The sequence below is a fragment of the Heterodontus francisci genome, chromosome 10 (assembly GCF_036365525.1).
Source record: "Heterodontus francisci isolate sHetFra1 chromosome 10, sHetFra1.hap1, whole genome shotgun sequence".
In the NCBI taxonomy this organism is placed as follows: domain Eukaryota; kingdom Metazoa; phylum Chordata; class Chondrichthyes; order Heterodontiformes; family Heterodontidae; genus Heterodontus; species Heterodontus francisci.
Genome location: NC_090380.1, coordinates 22,556,966 through 22,578,806, shown reverse-complemented (window position 1 = coordinate 22,578,806; position 21,841 = coordinate 22,556,966). Strand labels below are relative to the sequence as shown.

Genomic DNA, 21,841 nt, shown 5'->3' with positions numbered 1-21,841 from the left:
GTGCAGCTGCAAGGCTGGATTTAAATTTAATGGCTGGCAGCAGGGTTTCTCAAGGATCGGGAAACCCAGCAGCGAAATGGAGCCGGATGCAGCCAGATCAAGCAGGGAAGTGCCTTTTATTGCACTGCCAGTGATCCAGGAGCAGCAGGTGTGCTGCCCCTAGCTCCTCAAGCAAATCTTGTGCAGCAATCAGCCAAAGCCTACACCCCCCAAACCTGTGATCCCAAGCCTATCTACCCTTGTACTCGATTGCCAGTCCAAACACCATTATGTACCCCACAGCCATCTCTCCCGGCTCCCTCTCAATTTCCAGCATGACCCACCCACCACCACCACCACCCCAAAACCCACCCCCACCAACCCCTGATCTTTCCTGCTGGCTTTCCTGCCAGGCTGCTGGTCAGCCTGTCAATCTGGGTGGTTGATGGGTGGAAAATGCAGTAAAAAAAAAAATTACAATGAGGACTTGTAAAATTTAACAGCTGTCGGGATTTCTGAGCTTCCCCCTCTCAACCACAATCCCTACTCCCATAAATGTAACTAATAGGGTCTGAATTTAAATTTATTTGCTGTAATATTTCAAAGGGGCGCTGCTAGGACCATAGCGGGCTCAATGTGGGAAATTATGTAATTAGAGGACGTGTTAGATCTACAAAGTTTCTGAACGTACCAGACAAACCAGGAGTCGTCTTGTATGTGGCCCGAGCAAGAGAGGTTCCTTAGCTAATGTGACAAATTTCACTCTGTCAACAACGGAAGGCAACTGAATGAATTCCAAAAGGTGCAACCTTTTAGGGGAAGAGCTCACTATTTTCAGTATGAAACTTAACAATGACAGCACAATGGGCAGCTGAAGCCTACCACTGAGAAGCAGCAATCTCAGAAGAATTTTCTCAGAGGAGTCAAATCCTCAGCGTTTAATGCTACTAGCATCAGATAAATTCAAAGTACTAGTGAGAATAACTGTGGCCCTGACAGGAAGGAAGGAAGGAAACCAGAAGTGTAGAAGAAAAATTAAATACAAGGAAGAAAATGGTCAAGACAGAAAAATAAACTGAGAAATGAGAAACAGAGTATGAAAAGTAAAGTACAAAACAATATAGAGACAAAGATAGAAATAGGAGTAGCTTTCACAGAATATTGAAGAGGGGGCTCAGGCTATCCACGACCTGAGGGAATCCCCATGCAATGACAACTAGCTGGACGACAAAGAAGCTTGAACTATACAGAACCTGAAACATTCACTGTCTTGCCCTGCCTGCAACTATATCCCAGGGACTAATGCACTTTATCCTTGCCCAAAGGCACCAATAATTCATTCCTTGGCAGCCCTCACCTTCACTGTGTACTCCTACATTGATCAGCAACTCACACCCACATTCCAAGCCAAAGAGCCGCCCCATCTCCCAGTGGGATTGCCAACTGTGTTTGTGTGGGTATGTGCCTGGAGGTTTAATCACATGATCTCCCGCCTCCAACTGCCCTATGCAAACAGTTTTCTACCCCCACATTACCAATATTTTTACAACTAGTAAACAAAACTGTTCAAACAAAATGAAAAAAATCCACCTTAAATGTTGGTCATTTTAAATAAACTGGGGAACTATTGTAGTTCACACTGCCCATAATCTGTCATGCACCAGAATTGGCTCTACCAACAGACAGCAAAAAGCTATTTCAATACTCGTCAGACAAATGTTCTGAATGGAAGGCAAGAAAGCCAGCTGCCCATATAAAAAACAGACAGGTCGCAACTGTGGGCATGTTGGAAGAATTTTTATCTGAACAGAATGTTATAAGAACTTCGAATGCTTTAACATAAGTGACTGAGACAGAGATGATGGCAAGATTTTAACTCATTCAAAACTTGCACAGAGTTAAAATTGGGCCCTACAGCATAATTAAAAGGGAATTGGATTGCAGCACCCCTTCAAAATATTACAGCAAATGAATGTAAATTCAGACCCTATCGGATAAATATTTCAAAAGGAGCAAAATCAAAGGATATGCAAAAGGACAGGGAAATAGGATTTTTAGAGTCGATAGCATCTGATGAACAGCTAGCACCAAATGATGCGATGGGTTAAATAAATAGTCACCTTCTGTGCAGTAATGTGTACTTATGTATGAGTGCACATTTGATAAGCCAGATTAGCATGTCAAGCCAGGACCTAATCAGAGAGTACCTTGGCTATAAATAACTGTTTATCTGTCATAAAGTTGAGTTCTTACTTTGTGGTGAGCTGTTAGCAACAGAGAGCAGTGTCTATTGACACCAATAGATCAGCCAATGAGTTGGAGACGGGGCACCAGGACATCGGCAATAACAACAACATGCATTTATGTCAACTTTAATGTAGTAAAACAGCCCAAGGTGTTGCACAGGAGCATTATCATACAGAATTTGGCATTGATCCACATACGGATATGAGGACAGGTGGCCAAAAGCTTGGTTAAAGAAGTAGGTTTTAAAGGAGAGAATTGAAGGAGAAGAGAAAGGTAGAGAGAGATAGAGAGGTTTAGGGAGAGAATACCAGATCTCAGGGATTCCTGTAATTATTGTCACTGGACTAATCTGGTCACAATCTGTGGACTGAAGGAGTGATTAAATGCATTTTTGAAAAATAAGAGTCATATTTCTGTTAAGAACCCAACTTGTTCCAATAAAAACATGGAACATTGAATAAAAGAATTGTAATGCTTTCTGGACAGACTGCTTAGAATAAAAATATAGGGGTAGAAATGGTATGCATTGTGCCCATTTTTGGGACACACAACGGGCACAACAATGATAAATTTAGTGGAGCGGCCTGTACCCAATTCACATTTGCATTTGAGCCACTAATAAACTTGTTGGGGGTGTTTTTCAGGCATTCCTGAAGACTGCCTAAAATGAGGCCCCTTACATGTTTGTAAATGAGAGCCTTAATACCTGCTTTAGGTCCCCTTGCCCAAATTGGTTGGCAGCAGGAGCTGGACCTGCTCTGCTTGAGATTCAGCAGCCCTGTGGCCAACAAAAGCTACATTTTTTTGCAATTCAGAAACCATGGTTGCAGAGTCAGAAGAGCTTCCCTGACTTCACAGTCCACAGGATTAGCTTTGTCCCCTAGTTTTGGCTCCAACCACCCTCAAATCCCCCACTGTTCCCAGAATTTACCTCCGGGCCACAGCCAACTGAGCAAGTGGTTCTATACTCTTCTTAGTAAAATGTGTGAGCTGATTGTGAAGTGCCAGCAGCTCATGAAAAAATGTGTTAATGAGACCCTAGGACCAATTTCAGGCTGCACTCGGACCTCCTGGGTTGGGACTTGCGCATGTTGGCATACTACTGGCTACTGAAAATGGGCCATAATCAATTTCCACCCCCATAGACTTAAGGACCTGTGTTAAGTGTGCTAAACTTTATTGAGTCATGTTCATTTATTTTACCTAAAAGTTTTAGTCATTATTTTAATTATTAATCCTGCTTAAATTTGTATTTTTCCAAAAGATCTGGACTTGAATTTTTGTAACCATATTTGTAATGCCAGCCTTTTTAAATGCTTTCCCTCATACTTCATTTGCATGCTGGTTCAGTTCACCTATCTCTATGTAACTGGCAGTCCATGCATTTTTCAGCTTTTTAAGAGTGAGAAGTTAACACAGAGGGCTATATTGAGAGCAAAGCTGTCAAAATATCAACAAAAAAAAAACAAAATACATTGGAGAAGAATCACAGGAGATAAACAACAGGAGCAGCTGGATTACAAAAGTTTATAAGATCAGAGTCCAAACTTTGTATGCCCTTTCAGGCGGACGTTAAAGATCCCATGACACTATTTGAAAAAGAGGAGTGTTCTCCCGGTGTTTTGGCCAATATCTATCCCTCAACCAACATCACTAAAGCAGACGACCTGGTCACTTTGCTGTCCATAGGACCTTGCTGTACACAAAGCGGCTGCCAAATTTCTTGCATTACAACAGTGACTACACTTCAAAAGTACTTAATTGGCTGCAATGCACTTTGGAGAATCCTGAGGTTATGAAAGGCACGATATAATTGCAAGTCTTTATTTCTTCTTTAAAGGCAATATCTGCTTTTTTGTCATAACTGTGGATGTTTGTTGCTAGAAGATGGGCACCTTGACTTGCTGTGACATGAAGTATCAGCAGAATACAAACATACTGCAAAATGATCAGCTATTTTAAAAAGGGACTGGCCCAAGGAAAATGATTAAGAAATCAGTTTCTGAAAAAGGCTGCCTTGTTCATGAATTCACTCCTTTCCCCTCCAATACAGTAAAAATATAGGATAGGAGAGTGTGCAGACAGGGTCATTTTTGATCCAAACTGAAATTGAGTGTTAGAATAAAATAGAACTGGCATACGAACATAAGAGATTATGTTAGTAATTAATTAAAACGGTCAATAACAGGGCACTTATCCTCTCCTTTCTGGCAGTATAATCCAATATATTTTCTTTAGGTTCAACACTAAATTGAAATGGCATTGTTGGCTCAAAAAACAGATCAGGAATAACTAAATTGAATTCACTCCCTCCTGAGTATTGTGGCTTACTCAAGTAAAACAGCGAATAGAATGGGCAAAGGTTCAAGTACATTGCCATTGGCAACTACTAACATGCAGTAGCAGAAAGTTGCAGATCAGATGGTCGTTAGCTAAAAACTTTATTAGATACCTACAGTCTTGTGGGTGCAAAATGGTCAACTATTATCAACCACACATCCTATCCTTCACCAAAACTGACAACTGGGATCTGTGCTGGGGCCTCAACTTTTTACAATTTATATAAATGACTTAGATGAAGGGGCCGAACGTATGGTTGCTAAATTTGCTGATGACACAAAGATAGGTGGGAAAGGACCTTGTGAAGAGGACATAAGGAGGTTACAAAGGGATATAGATAGGTTATGTGAGTAGGAAAAGACCTGGCAAACAGAGTTTTATGTGGGAAAGTGTGAAATTGTCCACTTTGACAGGAAGAATAAAAAAAGCAGCATATTATCTAAATGGTGAGAGATTGCAGAGCTCCGAGATGCAGAGGGATCTGGGTGTCCCAATGCATTAATCGCAAAAGGTTAGTATGCAGGTACAGCACGTAATTAGGAAAGCTAATAGAATGTTATCGTTTATCGCGAGGGGTATTGAATTCAAAGGTAGGGAGGTTAGGCTTCAGCTATACACAGCATAGGTGAGACCACATCTGGAGTACTGTGTACAGTATTGGTCTCCTTATTTAAAGGAAGGATGTAAATGCGTTGGAGGCAGTACAGAGAAGGTTTATTAGACTAATACCTGAAACGGGCAGGCTGTCTTATGAGGAAAGATTGGACAGGATAGGCTTGTATCTGCTGGAATTTAGAAGAGTAAAGGTTTAGAAGATTGAAACATACAAGATCCTGAGGGGTCTTGATGGGGTGGATGTGGAAAGGATGTTTCCCTTTGTGGGAAAATCTAGAACTAGGTGTCACTGTTTAAAAATAAGGGGTCGCTGTTCTTTAAATATGATGAACAGTATTAATTATCAGACTGTATATCTATGTACCAGCTCCTTGGAGTGGCCTGAAGCCTGAGAACACTCCATTGTGCAATGGTTATTATCTGTTGCTCCTTGTATCATGCTATCTACTGATGTATTTAAGGTAGGTTAGGGCAGCAGAAAGCCAAGTCGAAGAGCGTGTGAGATCAATTCTTTATTCAAAAGGTGGCTGCCAACATGATGGAGACAACTGAGGCAATGGCTGGGACAGAGCCAGGCCTGGGGTTAGTTCAGCATGCTCCAATAATCACTATTCATAATAATCAACCACCTTGAGTTTAGTTTTAACAGCACAGACAAAAGATCTTTACAACCCAAACATTTGGAAAAGAAATCCACTGCACTTATTAACAGATTGCAGAATAGTGAGAGATGGCTGGACTCAGTTTGATTAACATACAGAAACAGATTGGATGCAATTCTTCTCCACTCTTACAATAAATGAACAGGAATTCACCACATGATTTAACAATTAATATGTTTAGTTTACTGGAATTAATGAACTGAATATTGGGAATCATCTGGAATACATTAAAAGTCATGGATAGTGCACACTTCTTGGAAGCGATGCACACATCTTGCCACATTTGAGATGTCACACCCCAGATGTTAAACTTTACCATATCCTGAGCCATTGTGAGCAATGTTGCAGTTGCATATAGCATGCATTTCCTGCAAGCGTCAGATCTATTTCATGCACTGTTCTCCCTACACTTGGTTAGTAACACCATCACCAAGATTTGTTTTATGCCACAAGAGATCTGCTAGTTGTAGACATTTCAATGCTTATTGTACAAGGGTTGAACAAGCAAATGCTTCTTATACAAGTTAGTGAATAAATATCATTCTCTTGAGCCAAATGCCCAAAGATCCCAAAGGACGTGAATTCCGGATAGATTCCTTTTTACAATCTTTAAAAGGTCATAGAAGCATACATCACAGAAGGAAGCCATTTGGTCCATTGTTCTTGTGGCGGCTCTTTCAAACAGCTATTCATCCCACTCTCCTGCTCTTTTCCCATGACTCTGCAATTTTTTCCCCTTAAAGTATTTATCCAATTCCCTTTTGGAAGTTACTATTGAATCTGTTTCAAGCAGTGCATTCCAGATCGCAACATTCTCGAGTACTGCTGCAAACAAAAAGATTTTGTCAAAGCTTTTCCTCTTGCACTCATCAGGACAATTCGCAATAATACCAATGTAAGGGACGCAATAAATTTATACTGTATGAGAAGAGAGTGCTGACTAGTCGGCAAGTGGACTCTGATTGGTAGAGGTGTTGCCATGGAGAATGCACCAGTTTATGGTGACTGACAGTTAACTGCCAAGCTTTGTTTGAAATTTAAACCAGGCAGCTTGACTCTGATTGGTCAAGTCATTGTCCTGAGGAATGAACCAGCGAATGGCTGTCACTTATTTTTAATTGTCCTGATGAGTGCAAGACGAAAAGCTTCGACAAAATGTCTCTATTTTGAGCAATACTTAAGTTCTGTACTACTAAACAACTAAAAAATTCTCCTTATCTCTCCTCTGGTTTTATTCCCAATTAGCTTAAATCTGTGTCTTCCCGTTACCAACCATCCTGCCAGTAGATACAGTTTGTCCCTATGTATCTAACAAAACCCCTCATAATTCTAAACATCTCTATTAAATCTACTCTAACCTTCTCTTCTCTAAGTATAATAACACTAGTTTTTCCAGCCTCTCCACATAACTGAAGCCCCTCATCCCTGGTACCATTCAAGTAAATTTCTTCTGCAACCTCTCCAAGGCCTTGACATCCTTCCTTAAGTGTGGAGTGTGGTCCACTGAGTTAGACACAACACTCCAGCCAAGGCATAACAGGTGACTTATAAAAGTTTAACGCAACTTCCTTGCTGTATGCCTCTCCTTACAAAGCCCAGCATCCCATATGCTTTTTTTAAGCAGACTTATGAACCTGTCCTGCCACCTTCAAAGATTTTTGTACGTATATCCCCAGGTCTTCCAGTTCTTGCACCCCATTTAATACTGTATCAATCAGTTTCTATTGCCTTTCCTCATCCTTCCTTCCAAAATGCAATGTTATTCAGTGGATTCATTTCCATTTCATTTTAAAGACAGATTTCTAAATGCGTGTTATCTAACGGAAATATTTTACTTTTCCAATAGGTTTTAGTTTCCCTGGCGACGATTACCCTTCGGTGCTACCTCTCCAACAGTTGCATGCTTTAAAACTGCAAAAAAGCATGACTGTTGTGTGTCGATATCTCAAAGAAGTGTTCATTATAATAGATCTCAATAAATAAGATTGTTTTACCGATAAGATTTTAAATAATAAAACACATGATTGCAACTGAAATTCAGAAATTTAGATAAGCAGAAATACATAGAAGTTAAAACATGGAAACAGGCCATTCAGCCCAGCCAGTCCACGTTGGCATTTACCATCTATACAACGACATTAACCCAGCCTGTGCCCATATTCTTTCATATTCTTTTCTTTCATCCAACTCCTCCTTTAGAAACAAAAATTACAGGATCCCATAGCATTGCCAAGAACTTGATATTAATCAGTTAATTGACCTTTATAAAAATGTTCTTTTAACATTAGATCAGATTAAATAACACTTTCGACTGTATTTTAGCTTTATTTGCATCGTGTAGATTGTGTAACCTTGTGACATCTGAACTTGAGCAAGGCGGCGCTCAAAATGCTGGCAACTCAGGCCTATTTGTGAGTATATTTAAAGAAACGACTTATATAGCTCTACACGACCACTGATCGTCTCAAAGCACTTCACAGCCAACAAAATACTTTTGAAGTGCAGTCACTGTTGTAATGTAGGAAATGCAGCAGCCAATTTGCACACAGCAAATTCCCACAAACAGCAATGTGATAATGATCAGATAATCAGTCTTTTCTGGTAAATGACGGATAAATATTGGCCAGGACACCAGGGATAACTCCCCTGCTCCTCTTCGAAATAGTGCTATAGAATCTTTTACATCCACCCAAGCAGGCAGATGGGGCCTCGGTTTAAAGTCTCATCTGAAAGACAGCACCTCTGACAGTACAGCACTCCCTCAGTGTTGCACTGGATTCTAAATCTCTCAGCATCCTATATGAATTTTGTAAGGCTGGAGGCTTGGAAAGGACTGTTTGTAATGCTGTTGTCTCATTGGTGTTATTTAACAAGGAATTCAGGAGAAACTTCTTTACTCAGAGTAGTGGGAATGTGGAACTTACTGGCACATGGAGTAGTTGAGGCAAACAGCATAGATGCATTAAAGGTGAAGCTGGATAAGCACATGTGGGAGAAAGAAATCAAAAGCTATGCTTATCGGCAATGTTCCCTATAAGTTCTGTTTGCTGCGCGCAGCCTGCTTGTTGCACTGTGCGATCCCTTTAAGACTGATGCGTGGCCGCGCATGCACACATCTTAAAGACGACGTTGCTTGTGCGCAGCCGGTTTGTTCCCTGTGTGGCATATTCCCAATTTGCATGGCTGCGCACCCAGGCAGCTTAGAGGGAACGTTGCTGATAGGGTTAGTTAAAGTAGGGTTGTCGGAGGCTCACGTGGAGCATAAACATCAGCATAGACCAGTTGGATAGATTGGCCTGTGTCTGTGCTATAAATGCTATGTAATTGGTGAATAAATCCTAAAACAGAACACCAAGGTCTGTTACGATCAGCAGTTTGATATATATGGGAACTAATGAGTTCGGAGATTTAAAGTATCCATATGTTCTCCAAGGTGCTGTGCCAAATACTTGTACGGCCCACATTGAGAGAACCCCCGATACCCTACAATAAAATGCCATAAATGGACTTAAACAATCATGTTAACATAGTGGGTATCATGTTGCTGTTGTAAATTACTTTCACTGTATTTCTCTTAAAAGCAGTGTGTTTAATGTCAACATTTCCAGATTAAACAATACATCAGAGTACTTAGTACAAACTAATAGCAACATTTTCAAATGTCACTTCATCCAACATAATTTTTTTTAAAAGAAAATTGTGGGTCTAAATGGCTTCAGCAGACCATAGGAAGGGCTACTTTTAACATTGTACACTCACTACACAGTGGCCCTTTATCCTGTTTTCTCAGGAAGGTTATTCTGAAGGGAAAACAACCACACATTCATTAAAGTGTACCTTTTAAAGAGATACCCTCATTCTGTGGCACACAAATTACAGCCAGTCAATTACAGGATTTTTTTTTAAATTCTTTCATGGGATGTGGCCGTCACTGGCAAGGTAAGCATTTTTGCCCATCCCCGATTACCCTTGACAACTGAATGGTTTGCTAGCGCATTTCAAAGGGCAGTTAAAAGTCAACTACATTGCTGTGGATCTGGAGTCACATGTAGGCCAGACCAGGTAAGGACGGCAGATTTCCTTTTCTGAAGGACATGAGTGAACCAGATGGGTTTTTACAACAATTGATGATAGTTTAATGGTACCATTACTGAGACGACCTTTCAATTCCAGATTTTGATCTATTAATTAATTGAATTTAAAATTCCACCAGATGCTTTGGTGGGATTTGAACCCATGTCCCTGGGGTATTAGCCTGGGCCTCTGGATTACTAGTTCAGTGACATTACCACTACACCATCGTTTCCTCAAAATTATATAAACTTTGAAACAGCTACAAAGATTTTATGAATGTGATACATCTATAACTTAGATGCAAGTGTCTCTAATTCAGCTAATGAAGTTGAACTGTACTCATATTTTAAAGCAGAGTACATGTCAATGTTAAGTAAAGAATGTTGAATTGATTTGCTGTTTTTTCGATTTGATGCAATGCCCTAATCTAGATAACTTCTCATGCAACCAAAATTGAATATCAGTAAACACAAGAATCTTAAGACGTGAAATTTCTCACTCAATATTTAACTTCCTTACACCAACCACTTCAAATACTGCATCAAACCTGAGCAGATATTATCTATATCAAAGTTTTGCAGCTAACCCACACCCATCATGCTTCAAAGCATCTCACTTTGTTATGTGCAAGGTTGGCATTCATACCTGCACCTGACTGATTCAAATATTACATTCAGAAATTAGCAACGAAGCACAACAGAACAGGTTGAGAGGTAATGCACCAAGCAAATATAAAAACTAAGAAATCAGCAATGAACTAACAACTGCCAATAAAACAATTAGCAAGAAGAGGAGGAACCAAGACATGCCAACCCCACCGATTTGGAATGAAAAACATAAACCAATATAGATTGACAGTTAGCTCGGAGGTAGTCTTCGAGTGCAACAAGCGTGGGAGCCTGCAGTGCGCTCACTGCAAGTTGAACTACACGGCCAGCCTTGCTTCAGGGACCACGTACATAGCTGCCTGCAGCCTGGCCAAGTCACTTAAACTGTGACCAATCCAGTGGGGCTGGGCTTGGGACCTGCTCCCACAATCTGGCACAGAGCTACTGCCTACTGCCAGAGTTGCAAAGTAAACTGGTGCACCAAGTGCCAATGCCACTCCAACAAGCAGAAGCACCCAATGGCCGGCTACCTAAGCAAACTGGGCCCCAGGCATAGCAGCTGCCAGCAGGAGGCCAAGCAGGTCACCCTGAGCAACAGGGTGGCCAAGGCTGCCAGCAGCTTTCTGTTGGTGGACAAGAAGGAAGAGATCCAGGTAAAGGGAGGGATTAGTGAGGGTACATCCTGCATTCATATGGTGGTTCTCAAAATTTTTTGTCGAAGGACCCCGGTTCACGATTAGTAATCATGGAACCCACCCCCCAATCTAAATTATATTACTGTCTAATACTCATAATATGGAAGTGCAGCATATAAAGAATGGGTTTAATAATGCTTTCAAGCAAACAGGTATTTACTTACAGATAGCAGTGAAATGGGTATGTCTGCTTCTCATTGCAGCATTTGTCACAGTGGGAGTGGGAGCACAGAGGGAGAACAGCTGGGCGGGGGGAGGGGGGGGGGGGAGCGGTGGATGGGGTTGCACCCGGAAGCAGACAGCAGTCGATTCCGGAGCAGAGAGCAGCCAGGACCCTTGAGCACAGAGCAGTTCCTCCACCACCAGCACACAGTGGCAGCAGTGTGTACCATCTACAAGATGCAGGTTCCTTCAACACACCTTCCAAACCCATGATCCCTACCACCTAGAAGGACAAGGGCAGCAGATGCATGGGAACACCACCACCTGCAAGTTCCCCTCCAAGCCACACACCATCCTGACTTGGAGCTATCTCGCCGTTCCTTCACTGTCGCTGTGTCAAAATTCTGGAGCTCCCTTCCTAACAGCACTGTGGGTGTTCCTACCCCACAAAGACTGCAGCCAATCAAGAAGGTACTCTACACCATTTTATCGAGGGCAATGAGGGATGGGCAATAAAAGTTGGCCTTGCCATCAACATCCACATCCCATGAACAAATGAAAAAAATTGCTGGGGGCCCAGGAGCAGAGAACACAGGAGAAGCACTAGAGGAGCAATTGAGATTACCATACATCATCCTGGGCGATCTCCCGTTCGCAAGCCCTGCAAGGTCTCTGCAGGGGTTTCTGCAGACACCAGTTTGAGAACTATTGCACTCTAAAATCAATCACTCATCGACTCACTATCAAGTCTCATGGCCTCAGCTGTTTCTTTGCCCGCACCACATGTAAAAGAAAGATCCGCCCTCCCATCAGTCACTATCGGCTGAAACAGCTGTCTCCATGTGCGCCAGCAACAGCCAATCACAGAAGTCATGATGAACACTGACACAGTAGGGGGAGAAACGTCATGTGTTTTCATATTTCTGTTGCGAGATTGTGAGCAAGGCTAAATTTTACTTTCAAATTGGGTCTTAAGAAATTTGCGAGGGTTGGCAATCCTGGGAACCACTGAAATCATTCAGAATATTTTTGAAAATCCTTCAGTGATCATTTTGTTTTATCAGTAACTTGAGGGCATAATACAACAACTTATATTTATATAGTGCCTTTAACGTAATAAAACATCCCAAGGTGCTTCAGAGGAGCATTTAAAAAATGACACCGAGCCACATAAGGAGATCAAAAGCTTGGTCAAAGGGATCGCTTTTAAGAAGTGTCTTAACGGAGGAAAGCGAGGTAGAGAGGCGGAGAGGTGTAGGGAGGGAATTCCAGAGTTTAGGGATTAGACAAATGAAGGTGCGACCACCAATGGTGGAGTGATTAAAATCTGGGATGCACAAGAGGCCAGGATTAGAAGAGTGCAGATATCTCGAAGGGTTGTAGGACTGGAGGAGATTACAGAGATAGGGAGGGGTGAGGCCATGGAGGAATTTGAAAACAAGGATGAGAACGTTAAAATCAAGATGTCGCTTGACCAGGAGCCAACATAGATCAGCGAGCACCGGGGTGACAAGTGAATGGGACTTGGTGCAAGTTAAGAGATGGACAGCAGAGTTTTGGATGACTTCAAGTTTAGGGAAAGTAGAATGTGAGAGACCAGCCAAGAGCATGTTGGAATAGTCACGTCTAGGAGGTAACAAAGGCATGAGTGAGGGTTTCAGCAGATGAGCCGAGACAGGGGTGCAGTTGGGCGGCGTTATGGAGGCAGAAATAGGCAGTCTTAATCATGACGTGGGTATGTGATCAGAAGCTCATCTTGGGGTTAAATGGTTGTAAACTTATTGGTTTATTGTCAGACTGTTGCCAAGGAGAGGGATGAAGTCAGTAGCTAGGGAATGGAGTTTGGAGTGGGAAGACCCATTTATTTCTACTCTCTGCTTTCAGTCTGTTAACTAATTCTCAATCCATTGCAGTAAATTACTCTCAATCCCATGTGCTCTAATTTTGTTTACTAACCTTCTGTGTGGGACCTTATCAAAAGCCTTCTGAAAATCCAAATACACCACATCCATTGGTTCTCCTTTATCTATGCTACGAGTCACATCCTCAAAAAACTCCAACAGGCTTGTCAAATGTGATTTCCCTCTCACAAATCCATAATTCACCACACTAATCCCTGGGATGGAGGGATTGTTTTATGAGGACAGATTACTGAAACTGGGTCTCTATTCTCTAGAGTTGCAAAGAATGAGAGATAATCTCATTAAAACTTACAAAATTCTTACAGGGCGTGACAGAGTAGACATGGATAGAATGTTTCCTCTGGCTGGTGAGTCTAGAACCAGGGGACAGAGTCTCAAAATAAGGGGTAGGCCATTTAAGACCGAGATGAGGAGGAATTTCTTTAATCAGAGGGTGGTGAATCTGTGAAATTCTCTATCCCAGAGGGTTGTGGAAACTCAATCATTGAGCATGTTCAAGACAGAAATCGTTGGTATCTGGATACTAATGACATCAAGGGATACGGGGATAATGGGGAAAAATGGCATAGGGGTGGATGATCAGCCACGATCTGTTTGAATGGCAGGGCAGGCTCGACTGGCCTACTCCGGCTCCTATTTCCTATTATCCTATAATAGGAGGAGACCAAGGATAGATCCTTGGGGGACACCAGAAGTAACAGTGCGGTATGGTCAACTTTGCCAAAGGCTGTTGACAGATCAAGAAGGAAGAGGAAGAAAAGTTAGGATGTCATTTGTGGCTTTGATAAGAGCCTTTTCAGTACTGTGGCAGGGGTGGAAACCTGATGGGAGGGATTCAAACATGGAGTGGTGGGAAAGGTGGCCACGGATTTGGGACTTTGGAGAGGAAAGGCAGGTTGGAGATGGGGCTGTAGTTTGCAAGGACGGCAGGATTGAGGAGAGAGGTGATGATGACAGATTTAAAGGAGAGAGAGAAAACTGGTAATATGGGGACGTTGGATGGTTAGCATATTAGTGCCAATAGAGTCAAGGGAGTAGGAGGTGGATCTCATGGACAAGGTGAACTTGGAGAAGGCATGAGGGGAGATCGGAGAAACTAGAGAAAGATGCAAGTAATAGCAAAACTGAGGTTGGTATGGTAAAACACCACTTACAAGAAAATCAAAAAGAGTTGCCTTTTTTGTCTTTGAAATCTCTCCAATCATGTTTCCATCTCAAGACCTGCCTCTCAGCTTTCATTCAGATATCAGCTCCCTGTATTGAAGGGGCTCACCAGACAAGAAACGACAACTCCAAGAATCCTTTGTGTCCCTGTGCAGAACAGCAGATTACAACTCTCAGAATGCCACTTAAAGCTGTCCTCCTTCTGATTCTGATCAAAATATCACATTTTGCATTGGAGGATGGTGCACAAAATTCAAGGCTTTGTTTTTGATTGACAGCTAGACAAGGTCATTCACATAACATGCCAGGACTTGATGTTTCTCAGAACAAACCGGCATTTTACAGAGCACACTTCACAGGCAGTTCCTTACTTTTAAAATGTAGTCAAATACAGTAGCCAAATCACACAAAGCAAGGTCCTACAAAGAAAAAATGAGTTGAATACCATTGGTGGTATTGAGAGAGAAAATACCTACTCCTTCAAATACTCCACCTGAACAGACAGCCCCTTCATCAATACAGCCCTTTCTCAATTCAGCACCAAAGTGTCAACTCAGGTTACGTACACAAATAAAAACAGGTCTGGCAGCATCTGTGGTGAGAGCAGCAGAACTAACGTTTCAGGTCTGTGACATTGTGTTCCGATGAAAGGTCAGAGACCTGAAATGTTAACTTTGCTTCTCTCTCCACAGATACTGCCAGATTTGCTGAATATTTCCAGCACTTTTTGTTTTTATTTCAGATTTCCAGCATCCGCAGTATTTTGCTTTTATTTATGTACTTAAATCCTGGAGGGGAGCTGAATCCAGAACTTTCAGATTAATCACTCTCTGACTGGCAATGGTGAAGCTCTGACATCACAAATGTTATGAGGGTGCTCCGTTCTTAAAATGTTTTGAGGACTTGTGTTAATGATTATGGTCTTTGGTTCATTTGGAAAACTGAAAAGATTCCATGGATTTTTTTTTTTTTAACAAGGATCACTGGCAAGAGAGTTTTGTGTTCAAAAACAACCTTTACTGATGTCACATGCCTTAAGCTAAATAAACATCAGGAATCTTGGTGGCCAGGGGAGCTGTTACAGAGAAGTGACATGTCAAGATTTATGTTGGTCAGGAGGTTCTGACTTTCTGTTGGGGTGTCGACTGTTTTGAAGGCAGTTGAGTTTGCAGCCTGCTGAAAGAAACACCCAGCTCATCTTTCTCCACCTCTCTAAAGAACCCTGCGAATCCACTGTGCGATAGCTAAAACCCCTGATGCCGCATTTCTCCTGAGAAGCTCCTGGAAAGCCTGTCAGATTAATTCTCAATGCTGCCTGAGAAGAACTGCTCCAGAAAAGATCCCGATGACCCATTTCCATGTCAGACCATCGGACAACTGATATCCTTCCATAACTTCTTTGTTTCCTTCAAGAATTAATAAAGTTTTTTTTTGTCTTTTTGTGAAGTGAATCTCTGCAGAGAAAATCTCCATTTTTATCCGGTGTGTGTTGAGTGTGTGTGTTGGGTATCTAGAAGGGAATATCTATTTGCATTCATATTTTAAACAGTGTGCTAACACTTCGCATCTTTACTGGATAAGTCATATTTTCTAATAAACTGATTGTTTAGTAAAGAAACCTGGTTGGTTTATTTTATTCTGGATAAAGAGTAGAGTATATGATTGACCATATCAGTAACTGAGTAAACATTTAAATATATGTTGTGACCTGTGGAAAAGTGGAACTAGAGAAAGACAGTGCACTCCTCCCATCTCAGTTGTAACACTTAAACCCAAAGAAACCTTAATTAAGACTATGGGCTCAAAATCAACTGTAAACATTTTTCTGAACTGTGTCAGAGGAAACTTTTTGACTAAGTTTATTTGGTCACCCGTCCTAATATCACCTTCTTTAGTTCAGTGTAGATTTTGGTGTTATTATGCCTCTGAAATGCTGTGGACATTTTCCTATATTAAAGGCACTATATAATTGCAAGTTGTTGTTGCCAGGAAAACCGCCTCAGTCCCACTAACTCTATGCTCCAGGAAAACTTGCACTTATCTCGGATCCAAGGCTATTCTGCACCCAAATAACAAGAAATTGACCGAGTTCCGATAATATTTTGTCCTTTTGTTTAAACAATTAAAAAGGAAACAAAATCCTAGACTGTATAAAAATTAAGAGTTTTGAGCCACTTCACATCAGCCTAACTAGGTATTGTTTGGCAGTACTAGATAAAGAAAGAAGCCCTGTGCAATTTAACTGATTAAAGCACTTTCAACAGCTTATATTAATACATGCCACATTATAGTCATTGAAATCTGAATTATGTTCAAAGGCAAAGCTGTTTTTATTTGGGAAGCAAGAGCCATTCATCATTTTCATCACAAGAATGCCAAGTGCCAGTAACGTAATCATGTATTGTGAATCTATTTTCATTATTGTGTTTGTAAACAAATGAAAAAGCTTTGCCAAAATGGTACCCCTAAAAATGTCACTTAACCAAATGTCACATTCTAAATCATAAGATTCAACATGGATATACATGTCTGTGCACACTACCTATCAAGCAAGCATTCCATTGCTCTGTGCATATTTATAAGGTAACTTCATATTAACTTGTCACACTGTATGAAACCCCACACCCCACCATCCCACGCCCAGTGGAAGAACTGCAGTACCACCACCGTTGGGAGGGTGTAATTACATTGTGACAAGTTTAAATAGCCAGTTCCATTATCAATGGAAATATAAATAGGGACAGGAATGACTTGAAAACAGGGACTGAATGATATCTGTGCTTTGGAAAAATTATTTCCCAGCCTCTCATATGGAGACTGCTTTTGACCATCCGAGACACTAAAATATACAATAACACACTCAGCACAAAATCCTTGACTTATTTGGCATTCACAACTAGAATGCAGACAACATATTTATATAGCAAACAAACACACACACATTTCTGGTTTACACTGAGTCCAAGACCCTCAAAGCATGCCTCCTTGCCCCCCAATTGCATAACTTATTTCCAAAATCTCCAGTAGCACTGAACTTGCAGCTTGGACCTTTCGTGGCACCCAGCTTCACCCAAATGCCATTGGCTAGTCTGTACAAAAAGAAAACAGGGTGCCCACCATTGGTCACCAGCCAGGAAGTCATGACTGACCTGCAGTGTGTGTTTGCAGCATCTTCAGATTGCCAACTTTTTTTTAATAGAATGGTTCTGTGCAAGGCGAGAACCTCCCCTTTTTATGGATTGTCAGGCTAAGGTACATTTGCCTTTAAGTTGCCTGACTAGTGGTGGCCCAGCAGAGCTGGACTCTGCCTCTGGCCTGGCGCAAGAGATGCTTGACTCCCGCTGCCATGGGGACGGCGGGGTTCCATCGGGCCGCTCCCTAGCAACCGAGCCTAGCAACGGGCTGCAGTGCTGCGGCCCGCCCCTCACCCCCACCCCGAGCCTTACCTTGCTCCTGATCTGCCCGGAGGTGGACACTTTCCTGATGAGTTTCTGCGGCCCTTCGTGCTCCCCATCGCTGTCTGAGGATTCGTCCCCGGCTGCCGCCGGCCCGGCTCCGTGCGGCTGCTGTTGAGCCCCGGGCCCCAGTCCCGCCATCGCCCCAGTCGCCGCCTTCTCCGATTCCTGCAGGCAGATCAAAGACTTGACGTGAGGTTGAGCCGCTTTCCTGTCAGCCCCAGCCCAGCGCGGAGCGGCGCCTCCGGGCTTCGCCGCCATGTTCCTGCCGGACGCTGGGCAAGGGTGAGACAGAAAGTTCAGAGACAGAGAGAGAGGAACAGAAAGAGAGAGAGATAAATACCAGAGAAACAGTGAAAGAGACAGAAAAACAGTGAGAGATAGAGAGAAAGAAAGAGAGAAGCACAGAGTGAGAAAAAGAAATTTGGAGAAACACAGAAATGGAGAAACAGCAAGTGAAAGAGATAAAGAGAATCAAGAAAGAGAAACAGCAAGAGAGAGAAATAGTGAGATAAATACAGAAACAGATAAACAGAGATAAGCAGAGTGAGAAACAAAGCAATAGCAAAACAGCGAGAAACACGGTGAAAGAGATGAACAGTGAGAAATAGCGATAGTGAAACATAAACAGCGATAAATAGTGATAGAGATAAACAACGAAACAGAAATAGAATGAAAAAGGAAGACAGAGATAAATAAACAGATAAACTGGAAACAGAAATTAGCAGAGATAGAGATAAGTAAACAGAGAAACCAAGATAAAGCAAGAGAGATAAACACAGAGCTAGACAGGTAAACAGAGAGTCAGAAACAGTGGGACCAATATACAGTGATAAAACAGAGATATACCAACAAAGAAAAGTGAGAGACACAGACAGAAAATGGTAAAAGAAACATAAAAAGATAGAGATAAAGGAATGGGATAAAGATATAAGTAGAGAGGAGAGAAAAATAAACAGGAGAGAGAAACAGACAGCAATGGAGAAATTGAGACTTTGTAGGCACAGGAAGAAATAAAGAACAGAAAGAAATAAACACAGACACAGAAATAGAGAAACATGAACAAAGAATCAGGAAGATGGAGAGACACAATTGAGGAACAGAGCAGCAGAAGGACTGAGAGAGAAGCTAGAAGAAAAAGATGGAAAAACTCAGTGCAACAGAGCTGCTGCATAGCAAGCACAGGGAAAGGAAAGAAACACACCCAGAGACACAGAAAAAGGCACAAAAATACAGACCAAGAGGTGCACACCAGGGAAAAAGACAGGTGTACAGACAGACTGAGGGACATACAAACAGAAATGCAGAAGAGAGTTATGCACCGAAATAGACAGGAAAAACATATACTGACTGAAGAAATAAACAACAACTTGCATTTATATAGCATTTTTAAGGCAGAAAAAACATCAAGACATTTCACAGATGCCCAAACAGAGAAATACAGAGGAGAAAGAGAAAAATGCACAGACAGAGACACCCAGATTGAGACAGACACAGACAGCGTGTGCCAGTGATACAAACGCACAAGATGCAGAGATAGAAGCATAATGCTGGGGGAAAAGGGGCATGAGGGGCACAAAGAAACTGAAAGAGGCATAGAGAGTAGAAGAGATAGGTTGAAAGAGATAGAGACTGAAGGGAGAGGCAGACAGACAAACAAACACAGACACCAGGAGTGAAACAAGCAGAGACAAAAGTGCCACAAGCATGCAGACAGAGAGCAAGACTAATGCACACAGCCTTAGAGACAAAGAGGAAGACACTGAAAATGCAGAGAGTGAGGTGCAGAGAAACTGAAAGAGACAGATCAGAAGACAGACCAACAAGACAGACTAACACACACACACAGATTGACAGACTGAAGGAAGCAAGAAGGGAGAAACACTAGCTTAGACAGGAAAAAACACTGACAGACAAAGAGGGACAGGAACGGAGATAGGCTAAACGAGAGAGAAAAGACTAAAAGAGACACAGGCATATCCAGAGAGGTCAAAAGGCAGAGATACTGAGAAACAGACTAAGAGAGAGCTGGAGAACCACAAAAGCACAAAGGAAGATAAGAGAGTTTGAAACACATACAAATGCAAAAGGCAGATACAGAGACTATAAAAAGACAGAAACCCAGAGAACTGGAGAGGCAGAGACTGAAAGAGGCACAGACAATGAAAGAGACAGCGAGGCACATACAAAGTGAGATAGAAAAAGTTACTCAGAGAAACAGCATGAGAAGCACACGCTTGAACAGACAGAATGAGATGTACTGAAATGGGCACACAGGCAGAGAGATAGTTAAGGAGGTACAGTTACACACAGGGCACACAGTGAAAGAAAAGCACACGCACACTGACATTGAACAAGGAGGTATGTACAGAATGGGAGCTAAACACAGACAGATACATATAGGGAGATGTGCATGCAGTCATTTGCATTTATATAATGCCTTTAATGTCGGAGAAAATATCCCAAGGAGCTTCACAGAGGCATAAGGAAAAAATGGACACTAAGCTAAAGGAGGAGATATTGGGAGGGATAATAAAGTTGTCAGATGTGGGTTATAAAGACTTAAATGAGGAAATTTGAGAAATAGAGGAGCTTAGGAAGGGAATTAAAGTACATGGGACACAGGTAGCTGAAGGCCTGACCAATGGTAGTGGAGGATGCACAAGTGACTGGAGTCAGAGGTACAGGGAATTTGGGGGTGGTGAGGAGAAGCAGGTTGTGGCAATGAAGACTGTTACGGAGATAGGAAGGGGCGAGGCCATGGGGCCATTTAAATATGAGCATGAGAATTTTAAATTTGAGGTGTCGGGACTGGGAGTCAGTGTAGGTCAGCAAGGACGGCGATGAGCGGACAAGACAGAGTTTTGGATGAGCTAAAGTTTATGGAGGGCAGTTGATGCTAGGTTGGCCAAGAGACTATTGGAGCAGTCAAATCTGTAAGTGACACAGCTATGGATGAGGGTTTCAGCAGCAGATGGACTGAGGCAGGGTGGAGTGAGGCGATGATATGGGGTACAGGTAGGGGGTCTTTTTGATGGTGTGGATATGGGTTTGGAATCGCAGCACGGGGTCATTATAGGACGCTGAAATTGCAGACAGTCTAGTTCAGCCTGAAACATGCCCAGGGAGAGGATAGAGTTAGTATGGGGTTTGTCGCAGTGGCGAAAGACAACAGCTTCAGTTTTCCCTATGGTTTGCTGGAGGAAATGCAGCTCATCAAGACTGGATGTCTGACAGTAGAGATGAAGGAGGGATCAAGAGAGGAGATAAAGAGGGGTTCTGGTGGAAGGTCATTGGCCTGAAACATTAAATCTGTTTTTCTCTCTCCACAGATGCTACATGACCTGAGTATTTCCAGCATTTTTTGTTCTTACTATGGAGAGGGAGATCTGGGTATCGTCAGTGTACATGTGGAACCTGATTGCGGATGTAGCTAAGGAGCAGCATATGATTGAGGAAGAGAGGGCCAAGAATGGATCCTTGGTGGGTGGGGGTGGAAAGTGAACCATTGATGGAGATACTCTGTATATAATCAGATGGTTGAGTGGAACCAAGCAAAAGATAAATCCACTGAGTTGGACAGCAGAGGAGGATGGTGTAGACAAAGAAACACACACATTGAGAAAGGCTCCTGGAGAAAGACCATGAAACAGAGACACTGGAAGAAGGCAAGACGTGTCCACAGATGCCAAGAGTAAGACATGAATACCAGGACAAATAGAAACACTTATGGACACGGAAGCACAGAAAGAGAGAGACAAGCACATGGTCACAGAATTATTAAGGCCCTGAACACAAACACATTGAGGCAAACAGAGTTTGAGGTGTTTAGAAAACCAGGCCAGCTGTTTTTATACCACACAAAACAGTTGCAAGCATTGCTGATTCACAACACAGCTGGCTGAAAGCGGAGGGTAA

At 42.2% G+C, this 21,841-nt stretch overlaps 1 protein-coding gene across 7 annotated transcripts in view; it reads right to left on the bottom strand.

Moving 5' to 3' along the window:
- Positions 1-21,841, bottom strand: part of dgkh (diacylglycerol kinase, eta) — a 640,503-nt gene that overhangs the window by 591,617 nt on the left and 27,045 nt on the right. For 5 of the 7 annotated variants that reach the window (XR_010975789.1, XR_010975788.1, XR_010975790.1 and 2 more), the window contains exon 1: positions 17,915-18,302. Coding sequence is in view for 4 of the 7 variants with exons in the window: in XM_068040242.1 (XP_067896343.1) it covers positions 17,915-18,184 (270 nt within the window). In the remaining 3 variants the exon portion in view is untranslated. Of the gene's footprint in view, positions 1-17,914; positions 18,303-21,841 lie in introns of those variants that run through there. The other 2 variants (XM_068040243.1, XM_068040244.1) reach the window with 2 other exon arrangements.